General features: G+C 41.7%; 3 protein-coding genes across 3 annotated transcripts in view; 2 read left to right on the forward strand and 1 right to left on the reverse strand.

Moving 5' to 3' along the window:
- Positions 1-3,700: 3,700 nt before the first annotated feature.
- On the forward strand, positions 3,701-4,661 carry LOC140357034 (transcription elongation factor A N-terminal and central domain-containing protein). The gene has a single exon (XM_072442009.1). The coding sequence runs from the start codon at positions 3,719-3,721 to the stop codon at positions 4,604-4,606; it is 888 nt and encodes a 295-aa protein (XP_072298110.1). The 5' UTR covers positions 3,701-3,718; the 3' UTR covers positions 4,607-4,661.
- Positions 4,662-7,991: 3,330 nt separating this feature from the next.
- LOC140357035 (ras-related protein Rab-9A-like) lies at positions 7,992-8,984 on the forward strand. Its single transcript, XM_072442010.1, has 2 exons — positions 7,992-8,075; positions 8,234-8,984. The coding sequence occupies exon 2, from the start codon at positions 8,271-8,273 to the stop codon at positions 8,874-8,876; it is 606 nt and encodes a 201-aa protein (XP_072298111.1). The 5' UTR covers positions 7,992-8,075; positions 8,234-8,270; the 3' UTR covers positions 8,877-8,984.
- Positions 8,985-9,975: 991 nt separating this feature from the next.
- The window catches only part of LOC140357036 (neuronal membrane glycoprotein M6-b-like), a 28,912-nt gene continuing 16,714 nt past the window's right edge, over positions 9,976-22,173 (reverse strand). Inside the window, exons 2-7 of the mRNA XM_072442011.1 lie at positions 21,918-22,104; positions 20,328-20,487; positions 15,781-15,949; positions 13,863-13,936; positions 13,396-13,461; positions 9,976-12,108 (exon numbers count right to left, since the gene is read on the reverse strand). Of these exons, the coding sequence (XP_072298112.1) occupies positions 11,959-12,108; positions 13,396-13,461; positions 13,863-13,936; positions 15,781-15,949; positions 20,328-20,487; positions 21,918-22,104 (806 nt within the window). The 3' untranslated portion in view covers positions 9,976-11,958. The remainder of the gene's footprint in view (positions 12,109-13,395; positions 13,462-13,862; positions 13,937-15,780; positions 15,950-20,327; positions 20,488-21,917; positions 22,105-22,173) is intronic.

Consider the following 22,173-nt stretch of genomic DNA (forward strand, 5'->3'; position numbering starts at 1 on the left):
GAAATGTATTTGAATAAACCAATACCGTACGTATGCAAAAATGCAAATATTGGGATAAAAATGGCTTAGCCTTAACTCATTTTACTGCTGAATACCAAGAAAGCGGGTGCAAATATATCCAAGCTTAGACAACCTTTACTGTATTCCAGGTCTGATACGATTTCCTGTATCACTTAAACCATCCAACATTTCGACTCATTTCCTTGTATAAGCCGATGGCTGCCAAAAATGCGACCTTTCCTTCTACTTTCAACTCCTCCCTGAAATATTTCCCCTTCACAAAGAAAACAAATGTTACTTAAATCATGTGCTGTAATCTCAAAGCAGTGGGTGTGAGACAAAAGCATTAGTTTCAAAGTTTCTAAACTGCTATTGACTGTAGTAGTGTGGTTGTCTTAAAGGAGACATATACAAAATCTGCTTGAATGAGCTTATAACTTGTTACTCAATAATAGCTTCCTCAAAGTTGTATTTTGATTGATTGATTGATTGATTCATGCATGTATGAGTTATCCTGTATTGTCCTGTACCTGAGGCTAGATTGTACAGAAATTCCCTGTCTTCATCCCCGCTCACTTTGTTGTACTTATTTGGAAATTTTAGATTTTGAGCAAAACATGTAAACTTCTAAAATGCCACGTAGCCACTTAAAAAACAAACAAAAATGCATTAGTGAAAAACTGTGGCTTGTTACAGTAAAACATAATGAAGAGGCAGGGCTTATCAGTACAGGAAGTCAATGTGACCAGTTTCTATTACTGAGCCGTTTAAGATCAGTATTGCTATTTACACTGAACAAAATGTTAAACGATGATCTACTTATGTTATGGTTCAAGTAGGCTACTTGAAAAAACACAATAGGTCTCCTTTAAGTATTGCATAACACCATATGGTTTGTCACAACTGCATTGTTACATTGTGCAAGCAAGTTAGCACCTATATTGTCATGAATGTCAATGCATGAGCAAGATCATTTTAACAAGGCCCACCTCCTCCCTTTTAGACTCCTCCAGAAGACAGGGTGGGGCGGGATGGGTGCGTGTGCGTGTGCGTGTGCGTGCGTGCGCGTGCGTGTGCGTGTGCGTGGGGTGCGTCTGTGCGCGCTCATGCATGGGAGAAGGTGGCGTGGTCCGGGCAGCGGGCGGGGCCAAAACAAAAGCAGGATGTGAGACAGCAAATGAATGAAGTTGGACTGGTTATAGACAAGTGCGCCGCCTAACGGACAGAGTGGGATCTAAGCTGACGTGCTGGTAAAATTCCATTCGTGCAGATAAGAAAGACTAAGGGAGATGGAAGAAGGCTTGCAGAGGTTTAGTGAAGGAATTAGTTGATAAGATTTGTGGATGTGTGTTGGGAACGAATGCGAAAAGGGGGAAAGAAAAACGGGAGGTTGAATTGTGTCGTCAGATTTAGTTTCAAAGGAGAAGCAGAGAATTGCGACCCCACCCATTCCTCGCACAGCTTTGAGCGACCCTGCTGTGCTGTTTCAGTCACATGGTCCACACAGTCTCCAGGACCAAAACAAAAAGAAGAGATGCCAGAACTTGTGTCCAAAGTCAAGAGAATTCTTCACATTTTTATGAACTTCAACTTCTATTATAGTCGTTTTAAAACTGGAGACGCAGAGGACTATAATGCAATTTGTTCCCAGAGGAGCCTCCCAGACTCTGACCCCAGCTGCATCCATCCAAAAAGCTCATTTTAATGTAACTCTAGAAGGGTGGGGTTCTTTATTGATTAACCAAGCTAGCCGTTCTGTTATTTATGAGCAATAAATATAGTAAAGTCTGAACAATTTCAGAATAAGCATGCATTGAAATGATGATAATTGGTCTTTGAACTGACAGTTTATAAAAGCACATTCATTTTAGATGTGCACATTTTAGTGGAAGGTTTTCTTCTTAAAGTTCTGTATAATATTTATTTATCTACACATGTTACTCCCCCATAGTCATGTACAATCACCTAAAGGCAAGAAAGGCAAATTGCTCTGGATTGCAGTGGTTGTCTTAAATGATGAAATAACCACATCTGGTTTATCACATGCTACATGCTCTACAAATAGAAGAAGTGTGTTGTTACCTTGTGTGCAAGCAAGCTAGCCATCTATATTGTCATGATTGTCAATTCTTTGTCTTACGTTTGAATTGAGCCCCAAAAGAAGTTAGCACTGGTTCTATATGTCCCTATAGGCTAACACAACCTTTGACCTCTCTTGTGACTTCCTCAATGGCTCATGTGAAGGACTAGACTTAGGAACAGCATTTTTAGCTTCATTCCTGTTTCTAGTACTGATCTAAACTGGCATAATTAGCAACAACAACAAAAACATTGTCCCATTTTAAATGGAAACATTTGTGCATACAGTGCATACAATGTTTTAGTCTGTTAGGTGTAATTCCAGAGTGCATTTTGGCAACTTAATGTGATCTTGAGAGTTCAAAGATTAGTTTCAGGAGTATCCATCACTTTCCTTGGAATACAATGCCAGCTCTGTCATGTGCTGAAGACTTCAGCTTGATACAGCATTTTAAGATACTTTTACTCAAAACAATTTTAATATTTATCAATTGAGCCATTAACTCCCAAGCAAACATCAAGGTTATCCTTGTACACCCAAAAAGAAGATTTTTTTAAAATTTCTATTTTTAGCATTGCTATTCTATGCTGTGTTCCTTTACTTTTATGTTGCAAGATTTAAGCTTCCCCATTGTGGGACAAGTAAAGTTCCCTTATCTGTTTTGAGGGTCATGTTGTATATATTTTCCTCATTTACATAGAAGTAGTAGTAATAGTAGCAATAAAAAAACAAAAAAATAAGTAAGTAATAATAATTGTTGGTCCAGTCACTTACAAATGTCTCATACTTTCATATCTCCTAACCCTTCCTTTTTCTCACAGCGCCCGGAGTCTTGTCTTGTCATGCTCGAAGATACCTTTCTCCCTCGTCCTTATTTTTACCTTGTTACACAATTCATACACGTTCCAGCACGTCGCCCATAGCTCTAAAATGTCTTCACCAGGACAAAAAGCAACCAACAATCTCCCCTTCCACTGAGTTTGAAATAACAGGTTGTGACATGAGCAAAATAAATGTTACGAAGAACTTTCAACTCAACTCAAAAGTGATCTATAATATATCATATATAAAATAATATATCTATTACATTGAACTGCTTTGACATGAATCAGATTGAACACAAAATATATGACATATGACCTATGGCATCAACACAAGGAAAAGCATTACTCATGAAATTGCAGTAGGAGCAAATGGTTGGAGAATGACATTTCATTAGTTCAATGACACCATCTAGTGGCAGCTGATGGCATCACATCTGTTCTTTACGTCATCTTCCTTTTTCTTTTTTTTCTTTATTCTAAGGACATTCAACATGGCCGTCTTCTTGTACGGTTTGTTTTCGTACGTCAAGAACAAATATGGACTGCAGGTATAAAATATAGCTTAAATACACATTCATATATTCCAGGCTAGTACTTGTATGATGTGCAGATACATTTGACTCCTACTACAAACATAACTGCCACTGAGTTAAATGTAATGTTGCAATTAAGAATGGTATATTACTTTTTATTTAAAATGTATTTGTCATTAAGAATATTAAATCGAGTCTCTCCAGTCTTACAGTCTTATTGCTATAGTTATCACGCTATTTGCAACACATTAAAACATAACATAATTTCTCTTGCAGGCACCATGAATGCCAAGGAAATACTTCACTGTGTTCAGCAAATTGACAAACTCAATGCCGATAAAAACCATAAGGACATGTTGGCGCTTCTTGGGGACCTGGACAAGCATCGTGTCTCAGCAGAGCAACTGGAATCAACGGATATTGTAAAAGTTTTATACCAAATTCTCAAATCCTGCAAAAATGACAATGTGAAAAAGACTTTAAGAAATATACTGGGAAAATGGAAAAAAGAATATGGCAAGGAAATGGGACGATCTAGAAAGACTGAGTTGGCATTGCAACATGAGATGGGACCCACTTTGGAACAAGCAAATAATCCCAAAACAGAAAATGTGATTGAACCCTCAAATTTAACATCTGTTAGATTTAAATGTGCTCAACTTCTTCTTTCTGTAATTTGCCTGCAACCTTGTGACCACAACCAACATTTAAAACTATCTGAAGACATCGAAAAGCACATTTATGACTTGCACAAATCCAACATATTCAGATACAAAAACTGCATCCGAAGCAAGATATCTAACCTGAAGAACCCCAAAACTACCCATCTTAGGGAGGGGCTTCTAAATGGCTCACTATCACCTCAAGTTTTTGCTGAAATGTCAACTGAAGAGATGGCAAGTCCTGCTTTAAAACAGCTAAGGCAAGCGTTCTCATCGCAAAGTGTAAATGAACGACAACTTCCTCAAAATACAGAGGGGGTACCCACTTCGAAGATCAGGTGTAAAAGGTGCAATAGCATGGAATGTAGGGTGACACAGGTATCGCGGGGCGCCCTGTTCCTGCCTGCTTGGGTCAAACAGAGCGGACCAGACGATGATTCGATGACGTTTGTGACCTGCGGTACGTGTGGACAGCAGTGGTACCACAACAACTGGGTTTGCCTTTGAAGATTGTGACGGAATGTCATTGATTTGAATCGATTTTTTTTTTTTTTTTTCAATTATCAAAGAAACATGTCAGGTACTAGTTTGAAAAGAATGTTTAGGTGTTTGCCAGTAGGTGGTAGCAAAACTATGCAAAATATTACTGTGCAGTTTGATATCGAGGCTATTATTTGACAATGAGTAATATTTAGCGTGATGTTAAGATATTATTAGAGAGGGAGAGTTTAAAGAACTTATTTTAGATGTTTTCTTGATAAAATGAAAACAGTGAGAAAGCTTACAAATACAAATTGGCAGAAATGTGTAGATGTTACAGATAGAAAGGATACAAATGCAATCAATTACCAACTGGCAGATAGATTTAGCTAGAATCCTTCGTTTTGCACGATTCCTAAAGAGCTGGGATTTAGCATTGTCAGCCGAACCTCTCATGTGATCAACAAGGAATTTGTGGCATTTGACTTTGATCCAACGTTTATGCCAACGAATGAAAAAGCTGATTCAATCTGTTTTTTATGTGAAGTGTCATGTCATATTGCTTCAGTCATTCTGTTTCTTTGGACTCTCTGTTTAAGTCCACCACACCAAAATCACAGAATTGTATGACTGAATGATAAGGGTGAGTGAATCAACTCTGAATGCATTCTTGTGGGGAAGCAGAGTGGAGGCAGGCATGTGACTTGAGAAAACCGCTACCATGTGAGTCAGTAATAAGGCCTGGATATGCCTGTGTGTGCAACTGAGAAGCTGACTTAGAATAAACTCAGCAAAATGGTTAAAGTGAGAAAGGTACATCTAACTGAGGCTTTACTTAGATGGAAAGTACTGTATTTAGGGCTTTAGATTGAAGGTTTTTCCCACAGCCAAAGGTCTATGGTTTATCTGTCTGGCTGATAGCTGCAGAATCTTGTGTGATTGTTGTTCTGTTCTGTCTATATACTACTCAGGGTGTGGCATGGGTCACAGAGGCCTGCCACAACACTGCTCTGCTCAGCGTCCATGCCCACCACATCCACTCATGACTGAAGACCATGTTTGTCCAGTCATCTACTGCTATGTTGGCCTAACAAGCACTGCAGTTTTTTGGAGTATAGCATGTTACAAGTCAAGTGACATAAATAAATTAATGATTATTTATGTGGGTTGCACAGCCAGATGTGGGTAGTATTCAGCCTCATTTACTTGAATAACCTTTTCAAGAAATTGTACTTCTTGAAGTAACTTTTTGGCTCTGAACTTTTACTCCTACTTCAGTCATATTTTTATTGAAGTAACTAGGTTGGGGGTGCACGGTGGCAAAGGCGGTTAGCGCTCTTGCCTCCCAAGAAGGAGATCGGACCAGACCAACATCACATGATCTCTCTGGGTGGAGTCTGCATGTTCTCCCCGTGTTACCGTGGGTTCTCTCCGGGTTCTCCGGCATGTACAATATTACATGTTTTGAACATTTGTGCTGCTCTCACCGCTGTAAGATACCAGATGTTGTGCTTTATTTAATGTTTTGCCTCTACAATTACCTACATTTCAAATTATAAATCAGATGTTGTGTCTAGACCGTTATTATAAGTTACTTTAGTAATAGTTTCCCCAAATCAGTGCTGGTTCTAAGTTGAATTACTCCCTGGATGGAAAGTCTCCATCGCTCTATCCTTCAAAACATGCCTAAACTTTACTTGAGTGCAATTTTTAACTAATCTACCCACCTCTGGGCAGTTAGTGCTTAGTTCACCCCTCACAACAAAGAGCCCCAGGTTGAATGTTTATTCCTCAGTGGGTTACCTTGCTGTGTAAGCAAATTCACATCTGTAAAATCTCAGTGGGATTCTCCTGGTCAAATGAGGAGTAATAAACAACTTAATACATATGCATAGGCATTGTGTTTGCTGGTTCTATTGTATAACCTAGCCGTTATATTTTATGAACCTTTTATAAATGAATCAAATTTCTGTGTGTAAAGCACTTTGGGTTGTCTGTGTGCATGAAAGGTGCTCAACAAACCTGAAACGGTATTCAAGACAGTAAAAATGTACTGTATATCATGAACTACTTCTTGCCCATGGTATTTCCATAATACTTTGTCTGAATACGGAGCGCATGATGAGTGGGCGTGACGCACGGGTCACATGAGCATCATCAGCGGCTCGGCCGCACGTCAAAGCAGCACAAGCACAAGCAGCTGAGCAGCTGAGCAGCTGAGCAGCATGTCCCCAAACTTCTGCCGCTATTCAACCGCGCCAGGACAACAGGTTAGTGTGCAATACATACATACACACACACACACACACACACACACACACACATATATACATATATACATATATACATACACACACACACACACACACACATATACATACACACACACACACACACACACACACACACACACACACACACACACACACATATATACATATATACATATATACATATATACATACACACACACACACACACACACATATACATACACACACACACACACACACACACACATATATACATACATATACACATACATGGCAGGCAGGCAGTTCTCATAGACTTAATTCAGAAAATTAAAAGTTTCTATGTTTTCTTTCACGAGGGTTAGGGTTAACTGTAAAGGGACAGTATGCAAATGTCACAACAAAAGTTTCTCAAATGTCATTTCCCCTTTTTGTAAGAAAGAGCTGATTTAATACTAGGATGACACTCACTTCACACATACCTACACATGCACAGAGGTGTTTCAGCCGTATTGCTCTAGACCTAATTCAGGGTTTATTGACCCATTATTTTGGAGTGCTGTGGCACTTGACTGTTTATTGCCCTGCTTTTATAGCACAATAGCAGAGTCATATGTCACATGATTTATTATTGTTCGCAGCAGGCTTTATAACGGTCCTTTCATTTGTGGACTTCTCCTGAGCTTGAGGAGGCACATGACTTATGCCTGCACATGCATTTCATGCAATAATCAGTCATATGCATTCTATAAATAACTCAATGTAGGTATGCTTGTATGTATATGTCTGTGAATGTCTGTCTGTCTGTATGTATGTAATGTATACGTGTATATGTATGTGTGTTATGTATATGCACTGTATGTACTGGAGATACAAAATGTTCATTGGTTCTAGTTCATTTTGGTTTCAAACTCACAGTTACACTTTGCATACAGTTTATATATCTGCATAATCATTTTATTATTATTTGTATTGATTTTTGTAATGGTTCAATCATACACAAACACATACATAATACAGTAATTGTCTTTAATCATTACGCAAAAACATAAATATGGATACTCTATCTATGCTCTCTTCAAGTACATACATACAGTTCACATACACATACTGTACACTGTTTGTATATTCATATGCAGTACAGTCCAACAAACCCTAAGCCAGGAAGTGCCATGTGGTGACTGTGAAGCTAAAATATTGTTTTTCCCTTCAGGTCAGTGGAAAATGAACAGTGACGTTTGAAGGTAATTTTAGATGACACGGCATGAGATCACAACCAATGTTGATTATTGTGGACTTTATAGATTAAAGTAGTTCAACATTTTACTTCAAACAGTGGCTAAGCAGTTACAGAGCTCAACATTTCTATGAAAGTTAAATATTCTTTTATTTTTTTTCTCAGGTTTTCTCGATAGCAGGTTCTTACCTTCTCTGCGATCATGATGTCCAAGTCAGCGCTCCTCAAAGTCATTCTTCTGGGTGATGGTGGTGTCGGGAAATCCTCTCTGATGAACCGCTATGTGACAAACAAGTTTGACTCTCACCTTTTCCACACTATTGGAGTGGAGTTCCTCAACAAGGAGCTTGAGGTGGATGGACGTCTTGTCACTCTGCAAATTTGGGACACAGCTGGACAGGAGCGTTTCAGGAGCCTGCGTACCCCTTTCTATCGTGGCTCTGACTGCTGCCTGTTAACGTTTAGCGTAGATGATGGACAAAGCTTTTGTAACTTGGCCAATTGGAAAAAAGAATTTGTTTACTATGCAGATGTAAAAGACCCTGATAACTTCCCCTTTGTGGTTTTGGGGAACAAACTGGACGTCCCGGAGAGGCAGGTGTCTGGGGAGGAGGCAAGACAGTGGTGTCGGGAGAATGGAGGACATCCGTATTTTGAGACAAGTGCAAAGGATGCTTCTAATGTGTCTTCTGCTTTTGAGGAGGCCGTAAGGAGAATTTTAGCACTCGATGATAAAGCAGAACATCTGATTCACACAAATACAGTGGACATACAGAAGAAAAGCCATCCTGACCAGCAGTGTTGTTGAAACACACACATTCATTGAACTTCTTAAAAGGTTTCACAACGTTAAGCATTTGTAGTTAAACCTGAATTTTAAATAGAAAACTGGCAAAATAAATGTTCTAGCAATTTACACATTAAACTGTAAGTATTTGAATTTGTTTTTATTTATTATTGCGTCACTATATTATCACCATTTGCCATTTTCCCTTGGCACAAGCGATCACGTGAATGTACAAAAGCAGATGTTATACTGTACATGCAGAATGTGAATCGTCTTTGAGACTTATGTAGTAGTGTACTTATTTCAGTGAAGAGCTCCATTATAGTTCAAATCTTCAAAAAATAGTAGCAGGGGTAATTTTTTCTACCTGTTTCTTTTTCCCTTTTTTAAAATTTACACTTGGACGAGACAATGTGTTTGATAACAAAAGGTTGTAGGCGCTAACAACAAGGCAAACAGATATTTTTCATATAATTTATAAATACAAAGCCATTTGTGAGTCACGCATTTACAAATATGATATGGTTTACAATAAACTAGAGGCAGCTTACACAATCACCACAAGAGGGCGCAGAGACAACGCCATGGCCCAAAAGTGGTTTTACGGAAACGAGATATTGGTCTAATCTTACTAGTGAAGACGTTTAAATTTCCATTATTATTGTATAAATGAAAAAGCAAAATGGTCCTCTTTAAGGATTTCAAATAGGCGTTACGTTTATAATAGCTCTATAAATGACATTATTCAATTTCATTTATTTTTGTAACGCTCAAAATCAACCTGCCACAGATGGCTCAGTCCAATATGCTACTCAATGTGTTTAGACAGAACAAAATTAATACATGGTCCAAACATGTCAAAATAATTATCTTATGCCAACAAGACATTTAAAACTATTTTTTTAGGGTACATCGGGGGCTCTGTAGACAAACACACAGCTGAGATAATCTTCTAAAATGAGCTTCTTATATTTGGCTTAATGGGCAGAAACATTTTATTGTTTTTTAAATTGATCTTCATGTTTACATATTGAAAAAAAACAGGACCTTTCAGTAAATATACTCAGACTGTAGCGTGCACTCAAAAACTCAGAGTCAAGAAAGAGGCAGATGACACCAGTTTCACGATAATAAAAAATATCGGTTTTACTAGAGAAGGTTACAAAAATCACTATATAGGAGTCATAGAACTATTCCCAACTTAAAAAAGAAAACCATAATGAAACACCTACAGGGACTACAATGCCATCAAAGTACAATGGAGTTGTTTAGAAAAGGGCTGGGTGAAGGGGGAGTGAGGAGAGGAGGGGCAAACACCGCCTATCATAGTGGTCAGTACAATTGACTACACATCACCTGAAAAACTGCAAGACACAGTCATGTCTCCTTCATGCAAATAACAAGGAAACAACAACACCCCGACACGCATCATCCTATCAGAAATTGAATCAACCTGGCGGCAAAAGCACAATTATTCAAAACATAACACACATGGCAATATAGTCCTTTTTATACAGAGTAGACACACGTGGACGATACTGACATGCTTCATCTCATCAAAGGTTAAAAATTGGTTTTCTTTAGTGTTTTTGTGTAAATTAACAGGTGATATAGAATATAGTTTATGATTACCTAACAATATCCGGTTACAAAATTAATGTATGAAAATTCCTGACATTTGTTCTGAGTGTAAACATCAAAAACAGTCTTTGTGGCTCATACCTCTCGTATGTCATGACAATAAAAAAAAAATAAAAGGTGACACAGAAATGTTCATGGGTCACTCATTTGGCCAGCCATCACGAACAAAACATTTTCCATAATAAATCGTTACTGAATCACTAGAAGAACCCAGCTGCCTCAAACGGACATTAAAAGCAAATTCCTTTTCCCCCACATTTTCAAAACTATCACAACGTCACAAGCACCTCAGTCCATTGGCATTATTTCACTGATCCCTCTCACAACAAATCATTGAAGATGTAACAGTTAATATATCGAATGCAGAGATAGTATTTGAGAGCTAATTAACACACAACTCTCAAAGGTACATTTACATATACTCAGTGGGAAATCATAATAGAGCATGGCGTTACATTGATTGTGTTCTCTCTGTCGGGAACAATATTTTCCAAGGGTCATTTTGGCTATTTACATGTGGATGTTACTGGCAAAAGGAGCCTAAACTGTTGTAGAAAATGGCAGGTAGAGTTGTATTATTCTTGTGACAGTGGTGTAGCTCTGTGAACAAAAACAAAGATTTGGATTGATACCTGAGGTGTGAGTCTCGATGTTAAAGACCAGTTCTTTCGCTGCCATTGTTGATTTGTCAGTGAGTGTAACAACATACAGGCGCTGCTGCTGACATCTTGGAAATATTGATAATTGTCGTCATAGCGATGGATATGAGCATCTTGTCTGAAATGCGATAAGTGCTACAGCTCTGATTTTGTAAATGCACAGTAATCCTGGAGGGGCTAGATTTAGAGGGCTCAGTCTCCCTTGTTTTCTCAATAGTGCAACATGTATCAATAAAAAGGGAAAGATGAAGGAAGGAAAGGAGCAGAACAGAGATTAGAACCTGGCATACGTTTCAGAGTATTAAAAAAACAACAACATTCGTACACATTCGCACAATATATTCATATATTTATATATATATGCATATAAAACACCAAAAAACAGAGGATGTTGGTCGCCGCCTGGCCTCCTGTGGCTGGAGCAGACAGTGAACAATGTTTTTATTACAAGCTGTGAGTCAGAGGTCGTGCTGGCCCAGGGCGCGGGGCCACGTTCAACAGCCTTCTGAACTTTCTCTCCTCCTATGATCGAACCGCTCTACTCTGTACTTTTGTATTGCTTATGTGTACCACGTTACACATGCAATACTACAGTACAATACATCATGTACTGAAGCATGGACCAGCCCCAGTCCTGAGCCTCCATCCTCCACCCCTCCGACACAGCAGAGGAGGGCAACACGGAGAGTCACGAGGGGGCCCTGCCAAACATGGCCGACGTGGGGGTTATTTATGGGGTGTCTGGGTGTGAGGGGGCCGTGAGGGGGGAGATGAGGTGTGGGACGGTGCTAGTGCCTGCTCCTTTATGAGTAGGAGGAGTTCTGGCCCTCTTTGGAGCGCGCCTCGGCCTCGATGTCCTGGTCGTCCTTAGTCTTGATGTCCTGGTACTCGTGTGTGGACACCGCACTCTTCAGGTACGCCCAGTTGGCCGACAGGATCATCAAGTAGTGGATCTAAAACACACGGCATGTTAGGAGACAAGAAGAGGACATGGCTAAAAGTGTCCACCAGAGGGCACCATCCCCCCATTATTCAGCATACACTTATTAAAGGCGCACCATTTTGGTGAAGGGTCCACCTATATTTCTGAGATGTTGTTTTGCCTGAGAGGTTAGACAGTATAGCCTTACAATTTATCCGACTTATCTCCACGGTTACAAGTGGGAGACAAAACCAGGCCAAGTGATATTTCAGATCTATGGAAAGGCGACTCACAGTAAGAATAGATGTTATATTTTATCTATAAAAAAACACCTGTCATTTAATAAATGCATGATAAATAAATGGAATATCAGTGTAGGCAAAGAAATAACATCTCCATGGACATAAGCAAGTAGAGATGTAACATTAACCCAAAATCTTGTGATATCATATTGGCAAAAGTCTCATAATATTGTATGCTGTCACAATATATAAAATGATAAACTTCTTTACTTAAATGCATTGTTTTGAGGGAACTGTATAGAACATAGTACGTTGCTCAATTTCAGTGCAGACAACATAACTATTATTATTTCGCACTTTTATATTTAAAGCCTTTAGAATATGCAATATTAGCAATTATTCGCACCAAAGAATTGTCAAGGCATTTTTAAAAGGAAAAAGTAGCATATCTATAATTCTGATATCCATATTGTGTTGTATTTGGTTCCAAGAATTTAGATATCATAACATCCCTAAAACAAAAAGCAGTGCTCCCAGAAATGTTACGTGGTCGACATTTGAAAGATTCTCAAAGTCTGGCACAGAATCATTTTAACTATTGTAAAATATGACCACAAAACATAATATGAACATAGAGAGTTCAAGACAGCAAGAGAAAAAAGATGAATTGAGCGCTTTAATTAGGCAAATTATAAGCACAAACATTTTTGTCCTGTTAAGCGTATTACAAAGGAGAGTAAGAAATGTGAAATGGTGGTGAGGAAAAGAGATATTTAGCAAATTGCCAGAGCCTGGAATTGATCCTCCAGGGCTGAGGGGTGGCACAGAGCCTCTAGCATGTGTGTCGGGATTAAAAAGCTCGGCCAGAGCTCTGCAAACAAAACTAATTTAAAAATAAAATTGTGATATTTCTGAAAAGCAGATTTGCCTCCTCCACAGTCAGAGAGCCCAGTAAACCTGCCCCGGCCTCTTCACTCCCACTGATGACTGTGAGAGGCAGGGTTACTATGGCGACGGATAAGCCCACCATGGCAACGTGCACATTATGAGCAGCACATTATGGGACGGAGGCTTACCAGAGAGATGACTGTGGCCCCGGCTCCGGCCAACGCCACAATGTACAGGTGGTAGGACAGGTAGAACTACACAAGGATTCAAGGAACCATCAGTCAGTAAGGCAAGTTATATATAATATGATATATAATATATACTTTAAATGATAACAAATAATGTTACAGACTTTCATTAGATCAATAGCTACAACAAACTTGACATGTAATCTTTAAATTTATTAGAACTGTTATTAGTACTTTTCTTCATTAATATTACAGTCATGTTCTATGAAATACTTCAAAACAAAAAATAAATTTATAGGAAGTCAAACAATGTTCGCTTTGTCTTGTTTTTATATTCACAAATTAAGTTAGTCTTAAAGACAAGAAGTTATGAACAACATTTTGTTATTTGTTAGTATTAGATCTTCAAATTAATTTGAGACATAATCCTGTTAATGACTGAAAACACAACGTTAGCGTCCTCTTACCTCACTAGTGTTACAGATCTCTCCCAAAGTGGCCCCGCAGGCCTTTCCGGGTGTGGCGTTCATGGGGATAACACCTGCAGATCCCAATCAGAAAACATCAGAAACAGTGAGAAGAGCTTTCAAGGCCCCTGACACTGGGGACAGATGCTTTGTGGGTAAAGATGAGAGGACACAGAACAAAATAATTGTTTTGGTTTGTAGGGTTGGGCCTTTGCTGTTTTTGGTTGAATTTGGCATAAGTAGGCAGATGTGCATGTATGTCTCCACAGGGAAACTTCTCTCAAATGAGGAAAAAGTATAGACTTAAAAAATAAATGGTACTTGCGTGAAAACATTTGGCACTAAAAACTGGCATAGAAGATTTTGACGGCGAGGTTTCTGTCTAGTGTGTCCTGAGGCGGAACGAGAATTACTAGGAAGAAAATCATATACTAATCAGACACTAATCCATACTAAAATGATCAAAACTAGATACTAGATACTAAAATATATATATATTTTTCATTTTGAAAATTATCTTGCGCTTTATTTGAACTAGTATAAAAATCTGGATAAAGTACAATATATAGTGTTTTATTAATTTATAAATATTAATACAATTTGTATTTATTATTTTTTTGTTTTATTAATTTATAAATTTACGAAAAGATAATATTGGCTTGGGTTGGGTATTAATGCCCCCTCGCGGTTACAAAAATAAATGAAATTGAATAATGTCATTTATAGAGCTATTATAAACGCAATGCTTTTATTGTAAAAAGTCAAGTCTTGGACCCGAGGAAGAAAAAGGAATGGGGTTCCAATAAATAAAAAATAAAGATGAATAAAACCTTACCTTACATATTTTCTGTGTTCTTACTGTGACTAAAATGGCCCTTGTTCGCTTTACTTGTCCCTTAACTGCTAATCATCTTTTTAAACTGTATATAACGTTTGAACTCATGTTGTGGAGAGGAGCTGCCAATGAAACATATGTGATCCCCATCCCAGTTTGAGTGTGGGCCAGCTGCCCTTCAAATGTGGGTCACTTACTGAACGTTAGATCTGCCTCCACCGGGTTTGCAGCTATCCAATCAGACGCCATATAATCTAGATGTATTGTTTGACCTCTCCAATATGGAATATGACATTCTAATCATAGTCAACTGAAAGCCGCAGCATCAGTTTGTGCTTAGTAGAAAAGGAATGTATAAGATAGGAAAAACCAGGGAATTCCTCTACTGATCTAAAAGCTCTATTAAAATACAATATCATCATCTTCTTTGACATTTCAATTCAAAGCTGTTTCCAAGAATAATTTCTCTGACTGGATGCACATATTTGATAGGCTCAGCAGCATCAGTCCCCTACTGGCCCCGCCTTCAAACCAGTGCGAATAAAGCACAGAAAAGCCGGGGTTTAAAATAGAAATTCTCATTCAAAATTAAATAATCCTTAATAATTCAGCAGAGCGCTCTTCAAATACAGTTATTCATTATGGCGCGCTCAAATAGAAACACATTACATTACACTGAGAGCAATGCATTAAGCAACCACTTTATATTTTATGTTTTACATGTTAAGGTTTCAGAGGCTTATCCTTTCACACACAAACATTTAATTGTATTGTACATTGCTAAAATCACTTTTGCTTTCATTTGAATACATTATTTTGTAAGAAACACCAAATTTAGATATCATTCCAAACTATTATTTAACACAATATGACACAATATTAATTATTGTAGTACTAGTTTCCTCATTCTGACAACTGACAACTAGCATTTGGAGCCTAGTTAATATTCAATGTGTAAAAAAGGTACCATTTAAATGCAAAGTGGTGACTTTATTTGACAAACAGTAAATGAAGCATATAGCAACATTATAGCTACAAACGCTTGAACTTCATTCTCCAGGTCATTTGGTACACCATATTTACCGTATTGCCTGACGTCTACGCAGATGTTGTCCGGGTTGGTGATGTTGGCGTCGGGGTCCTTCATGGCGGCGCAGGTGGTCCACATGTTGAAGAACAGGTAGACCGGGATCGCTGTGAAGCCCACGATGGCAAAGAAGGCCAGGAACAGGATGTAAGTCAGGAACATGAACTGTACAGGGGAGAAAGTGTAGTAGATTCATTTGAATTTGCATGTTTAAAATATTCTCAACTCCGTGTTTGGACTAATCTCACTGGACATGGGTTGTAATTGGGATAATCAGGCCAAAAAGGACAAACTGTGCCGGGGAAGGGGCTTGAAGGGATAATGCTTACGAAATGTATTCTGGCAATAACAAAATTCATCCATCCATCCATCTTCTGCCGCTTTATCCGGGGCCGGGTCGCGGGGGCAGCAGTCTGAGCAGGGACTCCCAGACTTCCTTCGCCCCAGACACTTCCTCTAACTCCTCCGGGGGGATCCCGAGGCGTTCCCAGGCCAGCCGAGAGACATAGTCTCTCCAGCGTGTCCTGGGTCTTCCCCGGGGCCTCTTCCCGGTGGGACATGCCTGAAACACCTCCCGAGGCAGGCGCCCAGGAGGCATCCGGAACAGATGCCCGAGCCACCTCAGTTGGCTCCTCTCGACGTGGAGGAGCAGCGGCTCTACTCCGAGCTCCCCCCGTGTGGCCGAGCTCCTCACCTTATCTCTAAGGGAGCGCCCAGCCACACGGCGGAGGAAACTCATTTCGACCGCTTGTATCCGCGATCTTGTTCTTTCGGTCACTACCCAAAGCTCATGACCATAGGTGAGGGTAGGAACGTAGACCGACCGGTAAATAGAGAGCTTTGTCTTTCGGCTCAGCTCCCCCTTTACCACAACGGTCCGATGCAGCGACTGCATCACTGCAGCCGCTGCACCGATCCGCCTGTCGATCTCACGCTCCATCCTTCCCTCACTCGTGAACAAGACCCCGAGATACTTGAACTCCTCCACTTGGGGCAAGGACACCCCACCCACCTGGAGAGGGCAAGCCACCTTTTTCCGGTCGAGAACCATGGCCTCGGATTTGGAGGTGCTGATTCTCATCTCAGCCGCTTCACACTCGGCTGCAAACCGTCCCAGTGCATGTTGCAGGTCCAGGTTTGATGGAGCCATCAGGACAACATCGTCTGCAAACAGCAGAGATGAGATCCTGTGGTCCCCAAACCGGACATCCTCCGACCCCTGACTGCGCCTAGAAATTCTGTCCATAAAAATTATGAACAGAACCGGTGACAAAGGGCATGCACTGGGAACAGGTCTGACTTACTGCCGGCAATGCGAACACAGCTCCTGCTCCGGTCATACAGGGACCGGACAGCCCTGAGCAAAGGGCCCCGGACCCCGTACTCCCGGAGCACCCCCCAAAGGACACCCCGAGGGACACGGTCGAAAGCCTTCTCCAGATCCACAAAGCACATGTGGACTGGTTGGGCAAACTCCCATGAGCCCTCGAGCACACGATGGAGGGTATAGAGCTGGTCCAGTGTTCCACGACCGGGACGAAAACCACTCTGCTCCTCCTGAATCCGAGGTTCGACTATCGGTCGGATTCTCCTCTCCAGTACCTTGGAATAGACCTTACCCGGGAGGCTGAGGAGTGTGATCCCTCTGTAGTTGGAACACACCCTCCGGTCCCCCTTCTTGAACAGAGGGACCACCACCCCGGTCTGCCAGTCCAGAGGCACGGTCCCCGAACGCCACGCGATGTTGCAGAGACGTGTCAACCAAGACAGTCCTACAACATCCAGATACTTTAGGTACTCAGGGCGGAACTCACCCACCCCCGGAGCCCTGCCACCGAGGAGTTTGCGAACAACCTCAGTGACTTCAGCTTGGGTGATGGATGAGCCAGCCTCCGAGTCCCCGGTCTCTACTTCCTCTTCGGAAGACGTGACTGAGGGATTAAGGAGATCCTCAAAGTATTCCTTCCACCGTCCGACGACATCCCCAGTCGAGGTCAGCAGGCCTCCACCCGCACCGTAAACGGTGTTGGTGAGACACTGCTTCCCCCTCCTGAGGCGCCGGACGGTTTGCCAGAATTTCTTTGGTGCCGACCGATAGTCCTCCTCCATGGCCTCCCCGAACTCCTCCCAGGCCCGGGTTTTTGCCTCTGCGACAGCACGAGCCGTGGCTCGCTTGGCCTGCCGATACCCGTCGATGACCTCCGGAGACCTACAAGCCAGAGTGGCCTGATAGGCCTCCTTCTTCAGTCTGACGGCATCCCTTACTTCCGGTGTCCACCACCGGGTTCGGGGGTTGCCGCCACGACAGGCACCGGAGACCTTGCGACCACAACTCCGAGCAGCCACATCAACAATGGAGGCGGAGAACATGGTCCACTCGGACTCAATGTCCCCAACCTCCCCCGGGACATGGGAGACGCTCTCCCGGAGGTGCGAGTTGAATACCCTACTGACAGAGGGCTCCACTTGACGTTCCCAACAGACCCTCACAATGCGCTTGGGTCTGCCAAGTCTGTCCGGCTTCCTCCTCCGCCAGCGGATCCAACTCACCACCAGGTGGTGATCGGTTGACAACTCTGCCCCTCTCTTCACCCGAGTGTCCAAGACACGCGGCCGGAGGTCTGATGACACGACAACAAAGTCGATCATTGACCTCCGGCCTAGGGTGTCCTGGTGCCATGTGCACTGATGGACACCCTTGTGCTTGAACATGGTGTTCGTTATGGACAATCCGTGGCTAGCACAGAAGTCCAATAACTGAACACCGCTCGGGTTCAGATTGGGGAAGCCGTTCTTCCCGATCACCCCTCTCCAGGTGTCACTGTCATTGCCCACGTGGGCGTTGAAGTCCCCCAGTAGAACAACGGAGTCCCCGGTCGGTGCACTGTCCAGTACCCCTCCCAAGGACTCCAAGAAGGCCGGGTACTCTGCACTGCTGTTCGGCCCGTAGGCCGCCACAACAGTGAGAGACCTGCCCCCCACCCGAAGGCGGAGGGACGCGACCCTCTCGTTCACCGGGGTAAACTCCAACACGTGGCGGCTGAGCTGAGGGGCTATCAGCAAGCCCACACCAGCCCGCCGCCTCTCCCCGCGGGCAACACCAGAGAAGTGGAGTGTCCAGCCCCTCTCGAGGAGATGGGTTCCAGAGCCCAAACTGTGCGTGGAGGTGAGGCCGACTATATCTAGTCGGTATCGCTCAACCTCCCGCACAAGCTCAGGCTCTTTCCCCCCCAGCGAGGTGACATTCCATGTCCCCAGAGTTAGTCTCTGTGTCTGGAGATCTGGTCGCCGAGGCCCCTGCCGTCGACTGCCGCCCAGATCTCTCTGCACCGGCCCCTTATGGATCCTCCTGCGGGTGGTGGGCCCACGGGAGGGCGGCCCCACGTCGCTCTTTCGGGCTGTGCCCGGCCGGGCCCCGTGGGGTAAGACCCGGCCACCAGGCGCTCGGCATGGAGCACCCATCCCAGGCCTGGCTCCAGGATGGGGCCCCGGTGACGCCGATCCGGGCGACGTAAACGGCCTTGTTCGTGTCGTCGTCATAAGAGGCTTTTGAACCGATCGTTGTCTGACCCGTCACCTAGGACCTGTTTGCCTTGGGAGACCCTACCAGGGGCATGAAGCCCCCGACAACATAGCTCCCGGGATCATTCGGGCACTCAAACCCCTCCACCACGTTAAGGTGTCGGTTCAAAGAGAGGCTAACAAAATTCAATTGTCTACAATTTGCAATTCATATAGAAGCAGATTTTTTTGTTAAATTTCCTCTCAACATATAGACTTTCATGTGCAGACAACAACATTGTCCAATCTGCTCCATATTTGTTTTCATTACTTTTATTATTTCATTTAATCCACTCACATCCATAGATTTCTCTGGGAAATTCTAGCTCCATAAATGCTTTATATATTACATAAAGATTACCACGTAAAGTAGCACCTCAAGCTTTCCAAACTTGAGGTGCTAGGATTTTTTGTGCTTAGCCAGATTTTGACAAAAACAACAGAAGGATTTGTTGAAATCTAATTATAAGCCTATTATAAGTCTAAAAGTAAAAAAATCAAGCAAAATTAGATTTTGTACAGCAATTTTCAGTCAGATCCATATTACAGTACTTATAATACGTTAATAAGAAATCAAGATTTTAAATACACTAAAAGATCATAAACAATGGAAACTAAACCAGCACTCACCCAGGACTAACCTATGTCCATGAAATGTCTAAACCAGGACTAAGCTAGGACTAAATCAAATTCAAACCAGTACTGACTCGAGACCCAACAGGACTTAATCAGTTCCTAAATGTGAAGTTCAAACCAGGACTAAGCAAACCTAGATTGAACCAGAACTCAAACAGGGCTAACCAGTTTTCTGGTTGCACCCCTCTCCCAATTTGACAACCATCAATCATAATTAACATTGTGCCCTGTCTACACACAGCTATGTAAACCACAGATGATTGACAGGGATTGTGAGCAAATGTATTGTGCTTCAGAACGGCCGTGTAGGCGTGTGACTGCAGCGGTAACGGGAGCGCAGACGTACAAACGCGGTGATGCAGCGTCCGCACACAGTGGTCTTGAAGTCGCTCTGGAGTTCCTTCTTGACGGCGGCGGTGGTGTAGAATCCCTCGGCCAGCAGGACGATGGCGTAGACGAAGAAGAAGGACGCGATGCCATAAATGATGTACTGAAAGATCTGGATCCTGAGCGAAGCACAAGAAAATATCTGGATTTAGTGAAATTAGTTAGTAAAGCAGTGTGGTGTTTGGGGGTGTAAACCCTTTTTTCCTGTCCTGCAGTGCGACACGCCTTTGAAGCAAAATAATCAAATCAGTTCTAAGTGTAAGGGTGACTTCACAAGCATTAAATCATTTTGTGTGTGAAAAAAATTGTCAGGTGAAAAAAAACAATACCGGTAAATAAATTACCTAATAAGTCTATAGTGTACCGGTAATTATGAAATTGTCCCTAAAGAATATTTCTATTTACAATCAGAATTGTATTTTTTTAGGAAAGAAAGCTGTCACACTGCAGGACATCAAACAGGTGCAGATTGCAAGTTTTTCATAAAAGCATATTATAATTATTTATTTTGATTTGTAGCGTAAACTTTGTTCCTATGTCTTTTTTAAAAAAGACAAAAGTTTGTCTTTAGATGCGTTAATCGTATAATGCAGATTACAGCATTAACATCTTAAATGTTTTTATTTTTAAAGGAAGCATTATGGTGTAATTTTAGTAAATAATGAGTACATTATTTTTATTTTTTTATTTTGTTGTCCGCAGGCTTTATTGACAGGATAGGACAGTGTGAAATGGGGGATAAGAGAGAAGGGATGACATGCAGTGAATCGAACTGGCGGCACTGCAGCTGGCTGCACTTGGAGCCTGGCTAATGTGTGCTGTGCACGATGTGTACATTCTTATCTTTATAAAAACAAATTTATAAACTGACTGATTCTATAATTTTGAAAGAAAAGTGTCACATCACAGGACATTTTGTGCTTTTTATAAATAAAAACAAAGAAATTAAAGAGAACTTAATTAAAAAAACTATGTGTACTATATAGAATACATTTTTGTGCACCATGAAGTTGAATTTTAGAGGAAGAAAAATATTATTTAGAATGCAATTTATACTGATTATGCTACTTCATGCGACCATTTTTGGCATAGACTAATTCAACTGAGAATACTGTCAACCAATCACAATCCTCCTCCTGTGCTTCTAAAACACGGGTGTCCAAATTGAAACATACAACATGGCCACAGACTGGTGGTCAATGCAATGAGTATTTAACCTGCTTTGACAGCCCCACTGCACATTTAATGAGGCTTGGAATATTCATTTTTTTCATTGCCTCTGCAATGCAATGTGACAATCTGCAGTTGTGGTTCTTTTTTAGCTTATTTTAAGTGTTTTATAGAAAAAACACTGCATATGAAATCCCACTTCTACATGTATTGTGATGAAACCAAAATTGTGATCTGGCCCCAAGAAAATTTACACATTCTTTTTTTTTGGCATTATCCAGTCCTATAAACACTCCAGTTTTTCCATCAACAATCTGCTGATATTTTGATGAACTGCACTGATCATCTTCTCTATAGTGAGTCCACTTTTGGCACTTACACGAGGGTGAGGGTCTCATGGTCGCTGGACACTTTGGAGAAGTGGGTCTCCAGCATGGTCAGGGTCCCGGTCAGAGCCACATGTCCACATCCACAGAACAGAGCCACCCCTGAGAAGCACAGGATGGTGGCCACCAGGGAGGCGTAGGGAACACCGCCCAGACACTTGATACAGCACTCGAAGCATCCTGCAGGAGGAGACAGGGAGAAGTCAGATACTCCTGCGTGAGTTCTGTGTAGTTTTGTGATTTACAGAG

This window comes from Eucyclogobius newberryi, unplaced genomic scaffold, assembly GCF_026437365.1.
Source record: "Eucyclogobius newberryi isolate DKJ021-1_F unplaced genomic scaffold, fEucNew1.0.hap1 SCAF_122, whole genome shotgun sequence".
Lineage (NCBI taxonomy): Eukaryota > Metazoa > Chordata > Actinopteri > Gobiiformes > Gobiidae > Eucyclogobius > Eucyclogobius newberryi.

Bases quoted from the DNA above. Each gene is read 5' to 3' on its own strand.
- LOC140357034 (XM_072442009.1), top strand. From the start codon at position 3,719: ATGAATGCCAAGGAAATACTTCACTGTGTTCAGCAAATTGACAAACTC.
- LOC140357035 (XM_072442010.1), top strand. From the start codon at position 8,271: ATGATGTCCAAGTCAGCGCTCCTCAAAGTCATTCTTCTGGGTGATGGT.